At 39.8% G+C, this 17,912-nt stretch overlaps 1 protein-coding gene across 1 annotated transcript in view; it reads right to left on the bottom strand.

Annotated features, from left to right (window-relative positions):
- The window catches only part of PDE11A (phosphodiesterase 11A), a 544,360-nt gene that overhangs the window by 445,621 nt on the left and 80,827 nt on the right, over positions 1-17,912 (bottom strand). Inside the window, exon 2 of the mRNA XM_030210333.1 lies at positions 4,438-4,596. Coding sequence (XP_030066193.1) covers positions 4,438-4,596 — 159 coding nt within the window. The remainder of the gene's footprint in view (positions 1-4,437; positions 4,597-17,912) is intronic.

Here is a 17,912-nt window from a genome sequence, read left to right as displayed (position 1 = left end):
AAATATTTCTCACAGGAACCAATGCCAGAGATGCCACATGGCAGAGAGAGCGTGCCAACAAAGGAGCAGAACTAAGGAGCTCCTTGGGGTGCTCCTTTGGGCAAATCTGGGGGGTCTTGGGAGGTTTGGGGTTGTTGGGTTTTTATTGGAGAAGATGTGTTTATTTCCTGTTATGGTAGGGAGGGGTCAATATTGGAATTTGACTTCTAGGCTTGCAATATGTTGGCAATTTACTGAGAAAAAGAACTAAAGGTTTTTGAAACCTATGGATCGTTTGTCTAAATCTCAGGCTTCTTCTTTGAGAATTGCCTTTGTGAATGTTAGACATAAGAAAACTCTTTTGGTTTATGATCTTATTAACAAAAAGAGTCTATTGATGTATTATATATTACAGAATCTTGGTCCTAGATTTTATTCATGGGAATGGTCATATAGAGAGGATCAGAGAGAGGGTGGTGTTCTGATGATTTTTACATCTGAATTAGATTTGAGGAAAGTGGAAGTTCCATCACTCCCTCTGGTTGATATGCTGGTTCTTAAAAATTCAGTGATGGGTTTTTGTTTAGTCTATAGTCCACCAGGTTTGCTGCAAGGCAGGTGGATAGTTCAGTTTTACTCAAAGACTTGATTCAGCTTCCATTAGATTTTACCTAAACATGTTTTTAGGTGATTTTAATTTATTTTTAAACCAAATTGTTTGGATCTAAAAGAATTGATGAATTGCTATCCTCCTTCATCAGTTTTAATTACAGCTGATATGAACGCCACTCAGGCACTAAGGCGATGGAATATAGCCTTAGAACAGATCCTAGATGGCATAGCTCCTATAAAAGAGTGTCTTAAGAGGGACATGGTTCATTATAGGCTATGGGTAAGGAATTTGCAATGTAGTTTAAGGAAGGAATTACGCCAAATTGAGAAAAAATTGAGGAAAAGTAGAGACAGTCAGATTTTTCAGTTGTTTACATTAGACACTTATACCCAGCAAAGTCCCATTAGAGCTCCATGCAGAGAAGAACTAGGCATTCTCAAAGAAGTATTCTGAAGAAGGTACATCGAATTCAGAAAAAATTAAATTTCAGCAGAATTACATATCAACACTGACTAAACAATTGAAAAAGACATGTTTAAAGATCTTTCTTGAACCGCTTGAATTGAGCTATTTTCCTAACATTTGACGGAAGCATATTCCACAACTTAGCTGATTAAAAAGAAAATGAGTCATTAAAAATGGACTTATAAATGACCCGTTTAAGACTTGGATATTGTAATAAACCTATTGGATAAAGTTCCTTTTCTTTGTGTAAGGCATACTATATTGGATAGATATTCTGGAGCAAATCCATACACTATAAGAAATTACATAGTGCATATTTCAAAAATAGCATGAGCCCTAACTGGGAGCCAATGAAGTTTAGCTGCCAGTGGAGAAGCTGATTCAAATCTAGATGATCCACAAATAAGTCTAGCTGCTGTATTCTGGTTTATACAGGTTTTTAGGAATCATATGAATCAGGCGAGAGATCAATATTACCAGGATAAAATTTGAGGAGTTTTAAATAAACCCAAAGAATTATTTAGTGTGGTAAGATCTTTAACCCACATTTCTAATCCTCATAGTGGATTCTATTCCTTTTGAACAATTTTCTAATTTTTTAATAATAAGATGAGGAATTTGGGTAGTGCTTTTGCTTCACAGTTGCTGATGAGGCACCACTGTCTATTTCTGAAAGTGTCTGTACCAGCTTTGTACTATGGATGTATCAGAAGTATGTTTCTCGCTGAACTCTTAGTCCCACTAATTCATCAGAAGATAGCTATTCAGTGATTATTCATGCAACAGGTGAGGGTGTAGGATCAGTTTTTACTACTGTGTTGAATGTTTCTGTAGCTACAGGGGAGGTGCCTGATCCTTTAAAGATTAAAACACTAAGACCGTTATTGAAAAAAATCTACACTGGATCCTACCCTTTTAAGTAATTTATATCTGTTTCTATGATGGCAAGATTGCTTCAGAAAATAGTATTAAGACAATCTTTTTTGGATGAAGCTGGGATTCTGGATCCTTTTCTTTTTTTTTTAATCTTTATTAGCATCAATACGAGACATTGTTTACACATCCATGTACTGTAGTGTACTTCACACACTATACAAAAATTATACATCACTTGTCATCATGAAGCTATTCCATTACATTAAAGCATCAGTCTCATATTAACTTTTTCTTTTATACAGCATCCCCTCACCCCTCCCTTAACATTAGTGACCCTCCACATCCAAACAGAAGAACCCCACCACGCATTCCATCTTGCACTCACCTCCCCTATACCCTATCCCCCCTCCCCCTCCCCCCTTCCCCCTCTCCTTCAATCCTCTAAATGGTTAAAGTCCTTAGACATTGTCTCCTCAATGAGCCTGTGCCAGAGAGAAGCATATTGCCTGTTAAGTATATTTGGAGGTCATATATCGAGTATTCATGATGAGCTATTTCTGTTACTCTTGCCACCCAGCCCGAATATGGAGCTGCTTCCTCCGCTATCCAAAACTGTAGTATGTTTTTTTTTTACTGCTAACACCGACTATAGATACCTTGAGACAGGGTCTGTCAGCAACATCTGATACACTGAATCACACTATTTTGCTAAATAGAATTAAAGCTTGGGTTAGTTCTTTATTAATTTTTAGGAAGGTGCAAATAGGAGATCAAGTGTCAGGTTTGAAAGATCTTGAAACTGGAGTCCCACAGGGTTCTTTCTTTGTATGTGGAAGATATTCAGTTTTTCTTTTTGTTTGATTATTCCATTGCTAGTGTAGTTTCAAGATTACAATCTATTTTTTTCAGCTATTGTGGCCTGGTGATTCTACAATAAATTTGTGCTGAATGTGAACAAAACAGAAGATATGTTGATAGGGTATATATTTGAAGAACAAGTTCCAGAGATAATTAATTTTAGTCATATAGATGTTTGTTTGGTACATCAGGCTTGGAACCATAGCCCATACGGGTAACTTTAGACACAAGACTTACCTTTAAACCTCATATTAGGAAAGTAGTGCAAACCTCAATCTTTAAGTTGAGAATGTTGAGTAGGTTGAAGGGTTGCATTCCTGTGAAGGATTTGAAATTGACAGTACAAAGTATGGTGATTAGTGGTTTGGATTACTGCAATGCTCTATATCTGGGACTACCTAAGGCCAGTATCACAGCACTGCAGATTGTCCAAATTACAGTGGCTAGATTTATTTCAAGATGTTCTTTTTTTTTTCAACATATCAGCCCTTTTTGGAATTTCACTGGTTATCTGTGGAACAGAGAATTATTTTTAAGATCTTATTGGTTGTTCACAAATCATTGAAAAAGGACACAGACTTTTACTTAAGTACAGTTTTAAAACTTTATCATCCGAACAGAGCACTGAAGTCAAAGGGTACATGCCGCCTCTCTATTTTATCTTTAAGGAAAATTAATTTTGAGGAGACTAGAAAACGCTCCTTTACCATTGCAGGACCAGCTTTGTGAAATAAATTACCATTGCTAGTTAGGACAATGAATACTGCTCAGTTTAAAAAATATTTAAAACACATCTGTTCTGTGAGGCATTTGGAGAACATTAGTAGGAGAGTGGGTTGGGAGCGAATTATTTTGCTGTGGAGCAAAAAAGGGAAGTTTTAAGCAGCTATGGTCTCAGGTTTATTGAAACTCTTGTTTTTCTTTTATTCTTTATATTTTCTGTAGTGATGTTTTATGTGAAAGGAATTACGTATGTTTTTTTTTCTTTTTGGTATCCACCATAAATAACTAAACTAAACATATTATCTGATACCCTTATAGAACTGTATCTTTGACATTTGGTTGTGGTTTATTTAACAAGGTTTTTCAGCAGAAAATTTTCTTCGAGGTAATTTCATAAGTGTAATTTTGAGTCTGCCATGTTTTCCCATGGAAGTGTTAAAATTGTTTCTATTGTCAAATCTGTCTGCGTTTTGTATTTTGGTTATTTCGTCTTTTTCTCGAAGGCTAAAAATGATACAATTAGTCTGAACTAAAATAGCCAGCTAGTGAGACAGAGAATTAAAGGGAGGGAGAAAGAACTATTAGAGAGTGAGAAGGAAAATGCTTGCCATCCATTATACATACAGGAAGCAACCAAGATTGATGTCACTTTCAACTCTGTTGACATGTCTCATTGTAAGGAAATTCAAGATTGATGTTATTTACAATCCAATAGTCATATCTCATTAGAAAGATGCTTATCATATAGGATCTAAAGAAGACATATTCATCAAATGATGCAGTGGCAAAGATGCTGCTGTTCCATGAATAGCTAACTGTACAACTCTTCTAAGTTTTGTATGATCGCCTACACATAATACATAGATAAAGCAGCTCACTCTAAGTGGTTGAGGAATGAAGACAATGAGAAACTCAAGTCTTACCTTTTCATCATCCTCAGTGAAGGGGGCACCTCCAGGAGTTTTATTTATAGCCTGAGCAACACCAATAACCTCACCATCACTGCTTCTGATGGGCATACAAAGCAAAGACTTTGTCTTGTATCCAGTCAGCTTGTCAATTTCATCACTGAACCGGCGGTCCTGCAAAGCAAAACAGTTTACAATATTAAAAATGCCTACAATTTCAACGTATGGCTTGATTTTAAGAACTCAAATCACATTTTTTACCTATCAAGAATACCCTGAATAGAAGGGATGTATCACTGAAAAAACTCAGTCAGATTAGCTTATGAAGGGGAGCAGTTATTAAGGTATGGTAAAAGCTGGACTTCTACTATATCTTAATTTCCAATGGAAGTCACTAACCTGTGGTAACTCAGTTCCACATGGTGTTAATCCCACAGTATATGAATAATGCTGCTTGTGTTCAACCTTGCAAGGGCACTAAGCCACATCCCAATGCTCCTGGGCACTTCTTAAAGGTGCTAGCATGCAATTTTCTGAGCTGCTTCCCTCCCTCTTCTGCCCCCCCCCCCATGGTCCCCCCTAATCACATATCCCCCTCCTGATGCTTTACCCCCATTCAAGACCCATTAACGCCCCTTCTGAAGTCACCTTCCAAGACCTCCCTTCCAAAGCTCCACAATTACCAAAGGCCCCTTCCTGTAGGCCCCCACTCCCAGCATATTTGACATAATCCCTGGTATCTAGTAAGGTCAGCACAGGAGTGTTAACCATTTGTTCCTGCCCCATGCTGATGCCCGGTTCAAAATGGAACCAGAAGCTGTTTTATTACCACGTATCCCATAGGGTAGTGTACCTTAATAACTACCTCCCTTTGACCTATTTATCAAAGTGTATTAAAAATGTGTGGTAGGGAACATTTTCTAGCATGCATTACTTCAAGCTATTTAACATTCAGTAAAGGTCATGAATCTATGTGTGAATATAGCAGTCTTAATGTGTATTTGTTATTGCTGGTACTAACCCAGTTGTATTATTAGGTGAGAAAACATCAGACGTCCTCCAAAACTCATACACACACAGTTATACAAGGGTTGCCTGTAGACCAACAATGATCCTGAAAAATTATGGCAGGGGCTCCAAACTACAATGTCCTCTTTTCCCCCACGATGAGATCATGTAAGAGGCTTTGTGCCTCAGTGCAGCCTCACCCTTTAAAACTCAAAGTTAAACTGCCCCAGTTCTTCCCACTCTGTATTCATATAAGGAACTTCAAGCCATGAGGACCCTCTCCATTTGCCAGCACAGAAAGGACAAGAGTGATCCTGCCCCCTCCCCTTATTTCTGTCCAACTCAATTCAAAACATGGAACAGCTGACCAAATGCCTTCCTCCAGCTTGCACCTTTATCCTTGTTGGAGCCAATGAGGGATCACTGTTGTCCCCACAGATTCTTTCTATGTCAGCATATGAAATAGCCAGGGGTAGAAAGGGAATGGGGGAATCAAAGAGGCCCTGAAAGAAGTGGGCCAGTGACCTCAGAGCCCCTTATTTTATCTCAAGAGTGGCTTAAAGCACTTTATGTAATCTAGGGCAAATGACATAAGGGTTTAAACCCACTTACAGAATCTCAACATTACCTAGCCAAGGGGAAGGGGGGGAGCAGGAATGTAAAGGGAGCCCTTTCTGCACCCAGAGGAAGGAGAAAACACAGCAGAAACACTGACAGGCTCATTAGCCTGCCAGTACCCTCAGAAAAAAAAAAAACTTTTTTTTTATTCTGCAGTTCTTGCCTGCTCCTATTTCTTCAAACTGAGTCCTTCATTCATAGGGAGCACTAGGCATATAGGTGTGAGTAGTTCTTGATATGCTCCTTAAAAATGCTGTAGAGTGCACTTGATGATGGATTTCTATCTTGCATCAACATAAAACCTATACATACTTACGGAAATTTTGGAAACACTGACATTTTTAAACACAGTAGCATTCCCATAACTTAAACTTTGCCATTATAGTACATTTGTGGCTGGGCAACATCTCAACACACATCAAAGTATCCTGAAAATAATTTCCACAATTCTACATATCCTTCAACTTTGTTTTATAACAAATATAAATTGTTTATAAAGTTGTATTAATAAAATAGGTAAATACCTTTGAAGTAGCAGTTTAAATACGTAGCCCAGGAATCTAATATTTAAAAAGAAATACCTACCCCTAACAATGCACTCTGGACCATCATGCTGTTAACTAACATATATTTTGCATCCATAGACACCCCCATAGCCCATCGTCTATGAATGTTATAAAAAAAGATATAGCAGAATTAGAAAAGGCTCAAAGAAGAGCAACCAAAATGATTAAGGGGAAAGAATTTCTCTCATATGAGGAAAGGCTAAAGAGGTTAGGGCTCTTCAACTTAAAGAAGAGACGGCTGAGGGGGGATATGATACAATTCTACAAAATCCTGAGTGGAGAACAATGGGTACACGTGAATCGATTGTTTATTCTCTCAAAAGGTACAAAGACTAGGGGACACTCAATGAAGTTGCATGGTAATACTTTTTAAATCAATAGGAGGAAATATTTTTTCACTCTGTAATTTTGTTCTTTATAAGTTACCATTTTGCCCGGCACCGGTCTGTAATTTTCCAGATCACCTCTAGAACGGTTTTTAAAAATCGGCATTGCATTGGCCACCCTCCAATCTTCCAGAACCATGCTTTATTTTAAAGATAAATTACATATTACTAACAATAGTTCTGCAAGTTAATTTCTCAATTCTATCAATACTCTGGGATGTATACCATCTGGTCCTAGTGATTTGCTGCTCTTCAATTTGTCAAATTGCCCCATTACATCATCTAGGTTTACAGAGATTTGATTCAGTTTCTCTGCCTCGTCAGCACTGAATACCATTTCTGGCACCAGTATCTCTCCCACATCTTCATCAGTGAAGACCAAAGTAAAGAATTCATTTAATCTCTCCGCTATGACTTTGTCTTCCCTGAGTGCCCTTTTTACCCCTCAGTCATCTTGCGGTCCAACCGATTCTTTTGCCGGCTTCTTGCTTTTAATATACCTAAAAATGTTTTTACTGTGCGTTTTTGCCTCCAACACAATCTTCTTTTCAAAGTCTCTCTTTGCCTTCCTTATCAGTGCTTTGCATTTGATTTGCCATTCTTTATGCTGTTTCTTATTGTTTAGGCATATATATTATAGAATAGGTCAGATCTGCACCTAAAAATTACTGCCAATTGAGTGCTTGTTAATGCCTAATTATTTTTTGCCTAATTAGGTAATTAGTTTGTGTGTGGATCTATGATCATGTCCAAAATTGTGCACCCAACTTTGAGCAACCTATACAGAATCCAGGGCAGCAGCAGTCACTGCTGTGTACAGATATTCAATGTAGTTGCTTCTATAAAACCAGTGCTGAATATACATAAGATATTTAAATACCACAGTTGGCATTTAAAAACTGATGACTATGACATTTGAATATTGACCTGAGAGGTTTTTACCAGCCAGCTAGTTAAACCTTTTGGAAATTGAATGTATGTTGTTAATGTGTATCGCATTCTTGATATACCAGTTTTCTGAAACAATTAATAAATTTCAGGAAATTGTAAATGGAAAAGAACTACAAATGTGGATAGGAAAGGGAAAATCAGGAAAGGAGAAAAGGTTTAAAAACTGTGTAAATAGGAGAGATATGGTTAGATCACCATTTACTACATTCCTTTCTTAATAATGCCTAACATTCTATTTGCTTTCTTAGCCACCGCTGCACAGTGAGCAGAGAGTTTCAACATATCATCAACGATAACACCTAGATCCCTTTCCTGGTCGGTGACTCCTAATGTGGAACCTTGCATCACGTTGCTATAGTTCAGGTTCTCAGTTGATTTGGCATTGAGAAAGTCTCTTATGTCCTTCAAGATATCTGGTACTTAGTACCCTGGTTTGTTATTATTATTTGATCATTAGTATACCAGTGATCTTATTGGGAATTATAGATTATAGTTTGGTTTGCCATTAGCACATGGCCACTTAAAACAAATACTATGGAGGTACTTATCCACACCGATTTTTACCATGGAAGTACTTATCCACACCTATTTTGTAGGCAGTAAGGGTTCCTGCAGTAATCTTGCACTAATCAGTTAGTACACGGTCATATGGAGGTGCTAACTAATTAGCACTGTAACACTCACTGTCCGCCCCAGGTACGCCCCCTCTGCACAAAAATAAGAACTATTTTTTAGTGTGCAAGTAGAATGCTCCAACTGGGAATTTACCTCAGGACACCTGAATGCATCCCATGATAAGCCCTTTTAAACTGCAAGAAGTGCGCACTAATGCCAACCTCAGCTTAGTAAAGGGACCCCTTAATCAGATAAGGAATAACCGACCACACAAACATGGATTTTCAATACCAGTGCCCCAACAAGACCCGGCACTGAATATTCGGGCATAGCGCCAGCAGTGGACAAAAAAACACTGACCGCGACCGCTGAATAGTTACCCCTATAGTTTCTGTATGAACTGACAGAAACTATGCCTCTATTAAAGATGACAATTTTTATTGATCAATACACGAGTCCTTAATAAACTGGCAATCTTTAGAACACCATATGCTTTAAAAATGCTATGTTACTTTTCAATACAAAAAAAAATGCAGTGCATATCTTTTATTGACACAACGAAAAAAACTCTGGCATGTTAAGATTTCAATTATAATAGCCCAATAAGCATGTTCAAATCTGCATCTTCCTGCATTATTATTCATATTTTACACCTATGCGAAGGTTTAAAAATGAACCCCTCCCCTTGCACCCTGAGTAGTTATGGTGAATATAACCACAGTCTGTTCGCATTAGACTTTTCACAGCTCTCCAAAGAGCTTATGGTATTTAATAAATCAGTTCTAATACACCACTCAGCAGTTTTCCATTACAAAAGAATAGAGTTGGTTTGCCACTACAAGCATAAAACCCCAGCAGGTATTCACTAGAATGAAATATAGTTCAAAATACCATTGCACCTGCAGCTAATAATTCTTAGGAAGATGTCATAATGTTCCAACAGCTTCAGAAGCCTGCTACGGTTTTCCACGTCACTGGAAGAGAAATGCTCCATGCCACTTGAAATAATGACTCTTTGATATGATTAAGGTAGAGACTCAAAATTATGCCCAAGTTTCCTGTCACAGATTTTATGATTTGAATTCTAGTCTAACTCCGCATACAGTAACAAAAAAAAAGCCAAGGTGCTCTCCCTTACAAAGAAATACACATCCAGTTTCATAGCTGGTATGCTTAAAATTCTCCTCAGAACAGGCCAGGCCAAACTATACCCTAGTGACATTTCAAGAGTGGAGACTCAATAAACGAGACAGAGAAAATGTTCCTACAGGGAGATGTTCACTGACTTCATCAAACAAAAATAATCACATTCTATGATAAATAAAAAAACCCTGTGTATTCGTAGAAAGTTGAGTGAAAACCCTTTAGCTCATTTTTAGACAGGCCACAATTCTGAATAGCACAATGGATTATCAACCTTATTTCGCTATACTGTTGATAAGTCTCATGATTCCTTTCCAGATCTGCAGTTGTGACATCCTCAGCATCTAAAAGTGGGTATAGGAAATCTACTAAACATGCTTAAGAGACGATCCCCTAAAGCATGGGAACCCACACTATGTTACTCTACATTACTGCATGTGTTGCCATTATTTTCAATGAAAATAAGAACACAGTAATCCAAGCTCATTGCAGCACAGATTACCATGATTTATGAACCAGCCTTTTAGACAGTTACAGTATGTCTACATGAAGAGTATGGAGCCAAAAATGATGGCTGATACTGACAGCCCCATGCGGATCTTCAAAAACATGTACATATCAGATTACACCATATGTTGGTTGATTCAACTGTCTGGCTATTTTGGGATTGTTTATATGAAGGCAACCTAGGTAGAATATCAAAAATGGATTCTGGATTTTAACAGTGGAGAGGAGAAAAGGAAAGGATTGGAGGAGTGGCCTAATGGTTAGTGCAGTGGGCTTTGATTCTGGCAATCTGGGTTCAGTTCCCATTACAGTTCCTTGTGGCACTGGGCAAATCATTCAACCCTCCATTCCCGAAGGTACAAACACCAAGATTGTGAGCCCTCTAAGGACAGAGAAAGTACCTACTTATAATGTGTGATTGTCCTCAACCTTGAGCTTGATGGTTAAGTAGATTATATGTGCCAGAATTAAATTAAAGGAGCATTCAGAGGAAAAGAAAGATTCAAGCATTCACATATCGGCTATCAAAAACATCCTTGGGGAGTCAGAGGGCCCAGAGAAGGCAGAAAGGAACCCATGTCCATAGGGAAGAAACAGGGTGTTCAAGAAATGTATGAAAGAAATAATCTAACCTAGGGGTTCCCAAACCTCCCCTGAGGGAAACCCATCCTCCAGGTTATCAGGCTATCCTAGGACAGGTTTGAGAACACCTGATCTAACACCATCCTTTATTCATATACAGCTAGTGACTCCATTGTCTGGAGAGGCTGAAGCAGAGGAATGGTGGGGAGTAAGGGGTGTAGGCAACCTTAAGGTGAACAGAATTTCACTCCTTTCCCCCCTTTCCCAGGACTCTCAGACTCACACAATCTCCTACTTTTTTATCTGCTTCAGCTGGTGGTGCACCAGAATATTTGCTGCTGCTATGTGACTGGGAACTAATTAAGCATATGTTAATTATGAGAGGAAAAATGAGCTTCTAAATTTACAATCCCCTATATACTACAGTGCATTACCTTTCTCATAGCCATGTAGTTGTAAAAATATTAGTGCTACTGGGACAGGAGAGTGGAAGAGAAAACACTAGCATACCTGTTCTGCATTTTAGGGTCACTGTATTACCTCTTTGACAACCATTACAACAAAAAAAAGGAAATCTAGATGCTGATTGCTTACTAGGAGTGTGCATTTCTGAGCACAAATTCTGTTCATTTGGACACCTAAATATTTAAGAACACAAATTGCTTGGTTGTGTATATACTTATGAATTAATACATATGCAATCAATTTGCATACTTAAAAAGGTTTTTCCATACAATGTGCATCTAAAAAATGAATAGATGAATTAAGCAAAAAAACTCATAGATGCTCCATAAAGAGGCTTAGGGAGACTAAGCCATTCCCAAACCCAAGCTGGCAGAACCAAACGTTTTGGCTATGCACATCCCTATTACTTCTCTTCATGATACAACAAACCTGCATAGATTCCCAGCATTCCTACTACTCCCTCAAACAACAATGCTGCACAGAGCTCCTAAAAATCTACCTGACCCCTCCTCCTCCTCCTCCTCCCGCTCTCCCCATCTTGCTGGTCCCCCTCCACAGCCAGGAGAACGTGCCCGGCTGTCTTATCAAAATCATTGCCAACTCTGTGCCATCTTGGGCTCTGCCTAAATGTGAAGCACTGCTAGCATGAATCAATTTAACAGTGATGGGCAAGACAGCAGGAGGTAAGCACCCCTCTCTTACTGTTGGGAGGAGGGAGAGGGACAGTGGGGCCGGAAAGCCTGGATCCTAAGGAGATTTGAGGGGTAAACAGCCTTATTATGTCGCCCAAACTTGGTTTGTGAAGTTCAGGGAGATGGGTAGGGCAGAGTTCAGAAGGAAGCAAAAGTTACAAGAATATACACATCACCCTCCAGGCAAAAAAATGGCAAAATATCATTAAAAATCATTGCTAAGTACAGCAGGACAAAATTAAGATAAGGAAAGTCAAACCAAACTGCTACATTTCTTAGAATGGGGAAATAAACGTGTGGATGAAGGTGAGCAAGTCAATATTGTATATTTGGATTTTCAGAAGGCATTTGACAAGGTACCTCATGAACGACTCCAGAGGAAATGAGAAAGTCATGAGATAGGAAGCAGTGTCCCACTGTGGATTAAGAACTGGTTAAAAGATAGAAAACAGAGAGTAGGGTTAAATGGTCAACATTCTCAATGGAGAAGGGGTAAATACTGGGGTTCCCCAGGGATCTGTGTTGGGACTGCTGCTTTTTAACATATTTATAAATGATCTGGAAATAGGAATAGCAAGTGAGGTAAATTTACTGACAACAGTGTGGGAGAGAATTTCCTCAACTTATTGCTATGGCCACATACTAGCAGATGTGTTAGGACTTAAAAGGACTTTATACTGATGTTATAGCAGCAGTAGCATGGAATGCTAGTAACCCAAACCCTGAATGAGACACGTGTGGCACCCTGAGCGGTTGTTTCTCTTCCCTACTGTTACCAATGACCTAAGCTAGAATCTTAATAATTAATTACAAAAATACATATAAAATAAAATCACAAAGTCATATAACTAGTAACACAGAACAGCGTTTTAGAAAGGACATCCAATAAGGATTTCCAGGTTGGTACTTGGATGGGGTGCTAGTGTTTTAGAACAGGATCTGCCAATATAGAGCCTGTTCTAAAATACATGAAAAATCGATGAAATTTTGAAAGCATGAACAGGGCAAAACAAGGGACACGATTGTCATTGTGGTAAAATGCTGGGCAGACTTATACGGTCTGTTGGTGGGAGGCGGGGCTGGTAGTTGGGAGGCGGGGATAGTGCTGGGCAGACTTGTACAGTCTGTGCCCTGAAGAAGACAGGTACAAATCAAGGTAGGGTATACACAAAAAGTAGCACATATGAGTTTATCTTGTTGGGCAGACTGGATGGACTGTGCAGGTCTTTTTCTGCCGTCATCTACTATGTTACTTTTTTACTATGTGGTAGCATAGCAACGTCCATATTATAAACTGTCCATGTGATATGGAGGAGTAGACTAATGGTTAGAGCAGTGGACTGACAAGCAGAGGACCCTGATTCAATTCCACTGCAGCTCTTTGAGATATATTGTTTTAAAACTGTGAGCCCTCCAGAGACAGAAAAATACCTACTGTACATGAATGTACATCATTTCAATAGCTTGCAGCCTTGCAGGTAGTATATGGCCATGCGGCAAGTGCTTCACTTGCCACATGGCCATTTCTTTAAAAAAAAAAAAAAGAAAGACCTATCTTTTACCCACTGCGGTAAAAGGGGGCCTTAGCGCACATCAAAAACATGTGCCGACACCAGAACAGGCCATCTTTTGCCACAGTTTGGTAAAAGGGGCCCTTGGAAACTTAGATGGTGGAGTTGAAGATTAAGAAATATGGGTAAATACTGAAAAAATGCAACATTAAGATAAGTTTATATATTCAACATTGAAATTAAAAAAAAAACTTACATATTAATTTAGAGGTTCTTTTCTAGACCACAGATGTATAAACAGTCACATGATTTAGAACAATGATTCAACGTGACTGACTTCTGAGGTCATTCTCCTCCTTTTAAACTTTTGTTGGTTTTTGAATCAATACACAGCTTCTTGTTTGATAATATTCACTGTTCAAGGTAAGATCGACAGCCTCAGATAAATCAAAAAGTTTTTTTTTCTCTCTTAGCTAATGACAGATAATACGAAGAGCAGAGCACGGAAAAAGCTTCCCTTGGAATTAATAATGCTTCTGCAAAATACAGTACTGCTTTTAAAATATCCAGAGATAGAAAAGTCAATTGCTTAGGAAAATTGAAAAATCTTAAATTGTTCTCTCTCACAGCATTTTCCAGCGACTCAATGTTAAGGGGCAGAACAATAGAATCTTTACAAAATGAATTATCTAAAAACTTAAAAGCAGGAACTTGAGATTCCAAAAGTTCTACTCTATTAAAAGTGTGTGGAACTGTGGTAATGAGATCGGACCTGTAACTGTTACCTTCATGGAAGATACAACTTGAGCTATTGAGCTAGACATTGAAGACTTCAGACTTGGAACAACACTCCAGACATTCTCCTGCAGGTTACAGCTAATGGTTTCATAAGCACACTTCTAGGATCCTGAGCCTCAGACCCTGCTTGCAAATATGATACTGCTATACTCCAAAATTTCTCTGGCATAATCAACCTCAAAGGGAAGCTTCCTGCATATGCAGTCCATCAGAGAGAACGATGTCCATTCTACCCCTGGCCTTTGAAGTATTCTTATGTTTTCCTGCTGGGCCATGTTGCAAAGTTTCTTACACAAGTTTGTGACAGAGTTCATATGCATTTCTTGCAAACTTGCATGGGAAAATAGCCACTAATCTGTGAATTAGTACACCAGCCTTCTTGCTGTAATTCTATAAATTGTTATGGATACATGGAGGGGAACAATCGAAAGGGGCGCCCAAGTTTTCCTGAGGACTTCCTCGCAGGACGTCCTGGCGAAGGGGCGGGGAAACCCATATTATTGCAACAAGATGAGCGTACATCTTTCGTTTCAATAATACAGTTGGGGACATCCAAATCGCAAAATTTAGGTCAACCTTAGAGATGGTCATCCCCGATTTTCAGCAATAATGGAAATTGAGGACGCCCATCTCAGAAACGACCAAATCCAAGCCATTTGGTCATGGGAGGAGCCAGCATTCGTAGTGCACTGGTGCCCTTGACATGCCAAGACACCAACCGGCACCCTAGGGGGCACTGCAGTGGACTTCACAAATTGCTCCCAGGTGCATAGCTCCCTTACCTTGTGTGCTGAGCCCCCCCCAAACCCACTCGCCACAACTGTACAACACTACTATAGCCCTTATGGGTGAAGGGGGGCACCTACATGTGGGTACAGTGGGTTTCTGGTGGGTTTTGAAGGGCTCACATTTACCACGACAAGTGTAACAGGTAGGGGGGGATGGGCCTGGGTCCGCCTGCCTGAAGTGCACTGCAGTACCCACTAAAACTGCTCCAGAGACCTGCATACTGCTGTCATGGAGCTGGGTATGATATTTGAGGCTGACATAGAGGCTGGAAAAAATATTTTAAAAAATTTTTTTGAGGGTGGAAGGGGGTTAGTGACCATTGGGGGAGTAAGGGGAGGTCATCCCCAATTCCCTCTGGTGGTCATCTGGTCATTTAGGGCACATTTTTGTGGCTTGGTCATAAGAAAAAAAGGACCAGTAAAGTCGTCCAAGTGTTCGTCAGGGACGCCCTTCTTTTTTCCATTATGGGTCGAGGACGCCCATGTGTTAGGCACACCCCAGTCCCGCCTTCACTACACTTCCGACACGCCCCCATGAACTTTGGTCATCCCCGCAACAGAAAGCAGTTGAGGACGCCCAAACTCAACTTTCGATTATGCCAATTTGGGCGACCCTGTGAGAAGGACGCCCATCTTGCGATTTGTGTCAAAAGATGGGCGCCCTTCTCTTTTGAAAATAAGCCTGATAGTAGCACAGGATTATACTGTGCCATGTTTGACTCCTGCATACAAAGGCTAGACTAGGCTCATCCACATTTAGTCCTCGAGGGCCACAAACATGTCAGATTTTCAGGATATCCCTCATGAATGTGCATGAGAAAGATTTGCAACCAATGAAGGTAATGGGCATGTGGATCACTCTCATGCATATTCATGAGGGATATCCTATAAATCTGGTCTGACTGCAGCCCTCGAGGACTGAACTTGGACAAGTCTGGTTTAGACACTTGGGGGACCTTTTAGTAAGCAACATAAACATCTACGCATGCCCAACTTGCGCCAAAATGGAGTTACCACCCTGCTACCACGTGGCTCTTACAGTAATTTCATTTTTATTTTCGGATACACGTATTGGATGCGCGCCAAGTGGCATTTGACGCACGTAGGTCATTACCACCCAGTTACTGCATGAGACTTTACCGCTAGGTCAATGGCTGGCGGTAAGGTTTCAGACTCAAAATGGACATGCACCAATTTTGATTTTGCCGCATGTCCATTTTCAGCAAAAATGTTTCAAAAGGCATTTTTGCAGGTGCGCTGAAAAATAGATCTGCACCCAAAACACGCACCTACACTACTGCAGGCCATTTTTCAGCACAACTTAGTAAAAGGACCCCCTGGTCCCTATTTCTAAAAGTAGTCTTGCACCCGCAACTGTATCATTTCCATCTTTAAGCACAATTTTGTGCTTGTCTCTTGCCAACAAATTTGTTGATAAAATAATGAAACTGTAAATTCTGTCAGCAACTGTCATGCCTCAAAATCATGCAAACAAGCCCTGAAGGCAGTAGGTAAGGTGAATAAGACACTGATGTACATGCTTAACACATAGAGATGAATCAATGTGTAAGCTTCTAGTGCTTTAAGGCTAATTTAGCACTTCTTCTTCTGCTGACCAGCAGAGCCCCCTGGGAGTGTTAGAAATTAATTGCTGTTCTGACGACTGACTTACAACATCATCAGTCTTGAACTGATGGCCCTCCACTGATTTTATAACATGAATTTATTCTTCCTAAGTTAGCTTTATCTATCCTCAAGGTCATGCATCTGATTTCTGCTAAACAGCTGTTAATTTTGTTCATCTTTTTTTTTAATAATGGGACTCCTCAGGTGATATGACTCTTACTTTAATCTTCAGATACTTATTGCCTTTTTCTTATGCATTCCTCAAATTTGCACTTTATTTCTGGTCTTCTCATCACCCTGCAGCCAGAATTACCGCATATTTTTTCCCACAGGTCATTCCCACCCATTTCCACGGAGAGCTCTTCTAAGTTTTGCTGATTCTTCATAGCTTAACTATCTTTGCTTTAGTAGGTGTGATATATGGAAGCAGTTTCCAAACATCCCATATAATTGCAATCGGGGCAGCCATTTTGCTGAGGTAGCTGTTAGGGGCAGGAGATAGTGGGGTTTGCTCCTGCCCTAGCAGGGATCTTAAGTAGGCCCAAGGGGCACCTATCATGATCGGGGGGGGGGGGGGTTTGTATCCATCTATCCATGCCAGGAGGAGGAGGGGGAATCAAAAAGAGGTGGCTATACTGGAGGGGTGGGAGGGGGATCAGAAGGGGTGTAGCCTCAAACCTTCCCTGCCGCTACCCAGTGGATAACCAGGCACCAGTCAGTATTCAGACTGGTACCTGATTAACTTCACCAATTAAAATTACGATAGTCTAACTTTATGCAGTTACGTAGCCGATTAGTAGACTGAATATTGCCACTATCCAGTTTGGTAGCCGCTCCGACTTAACTCCATCCCCGGCCCACCCTTAACCTCACTGGTTAGGGATGGCCAATTATTGGGAATATTCAGCACTGTCCAGATAAGTGCCACTGAATGTCCCTACCTAGCCCCAATAAAGTGATTTAACCAGCCAGGAGCCTCTCCTGGCCATTTAAATCCCTTTAAATATCTACCCCTAGATGTTTATGTTTAAGCTTAAACATCAAAGAGGAAGAAGTTATTAATGTGTGCTACCATCAAGAGGTATTATTTTATTGTTAACCCCAGTTATTAGTAACTAGGCCTCATTGCATAAAATGGAGCCTGTGCTAAAACAGCATGAGTAAGTGGTAGAATAACACATCTTAAGGTAGTCCACATTGATAATTATGCCTCTAAATACCAGTTTAAGCAAGT

Source organism: Microcaecilia unicolor, chromosome 7 (genome assembly GCF_901765095.1).
Source record: "Microcaecilia unicolor chromosome 7, aMicUni1.1, whole genome shotgun sequence".
NCBI classification, from domain to species: Eukaryota; Metazoa; Chordata; class Amphibia; order Gymnophiona; family Siphonopidae; genus Microcaecilia; species Microcaecilia unicolor.
This window is presented reverse-complemented; position numbering and strand designations above follow the sequence as displayed.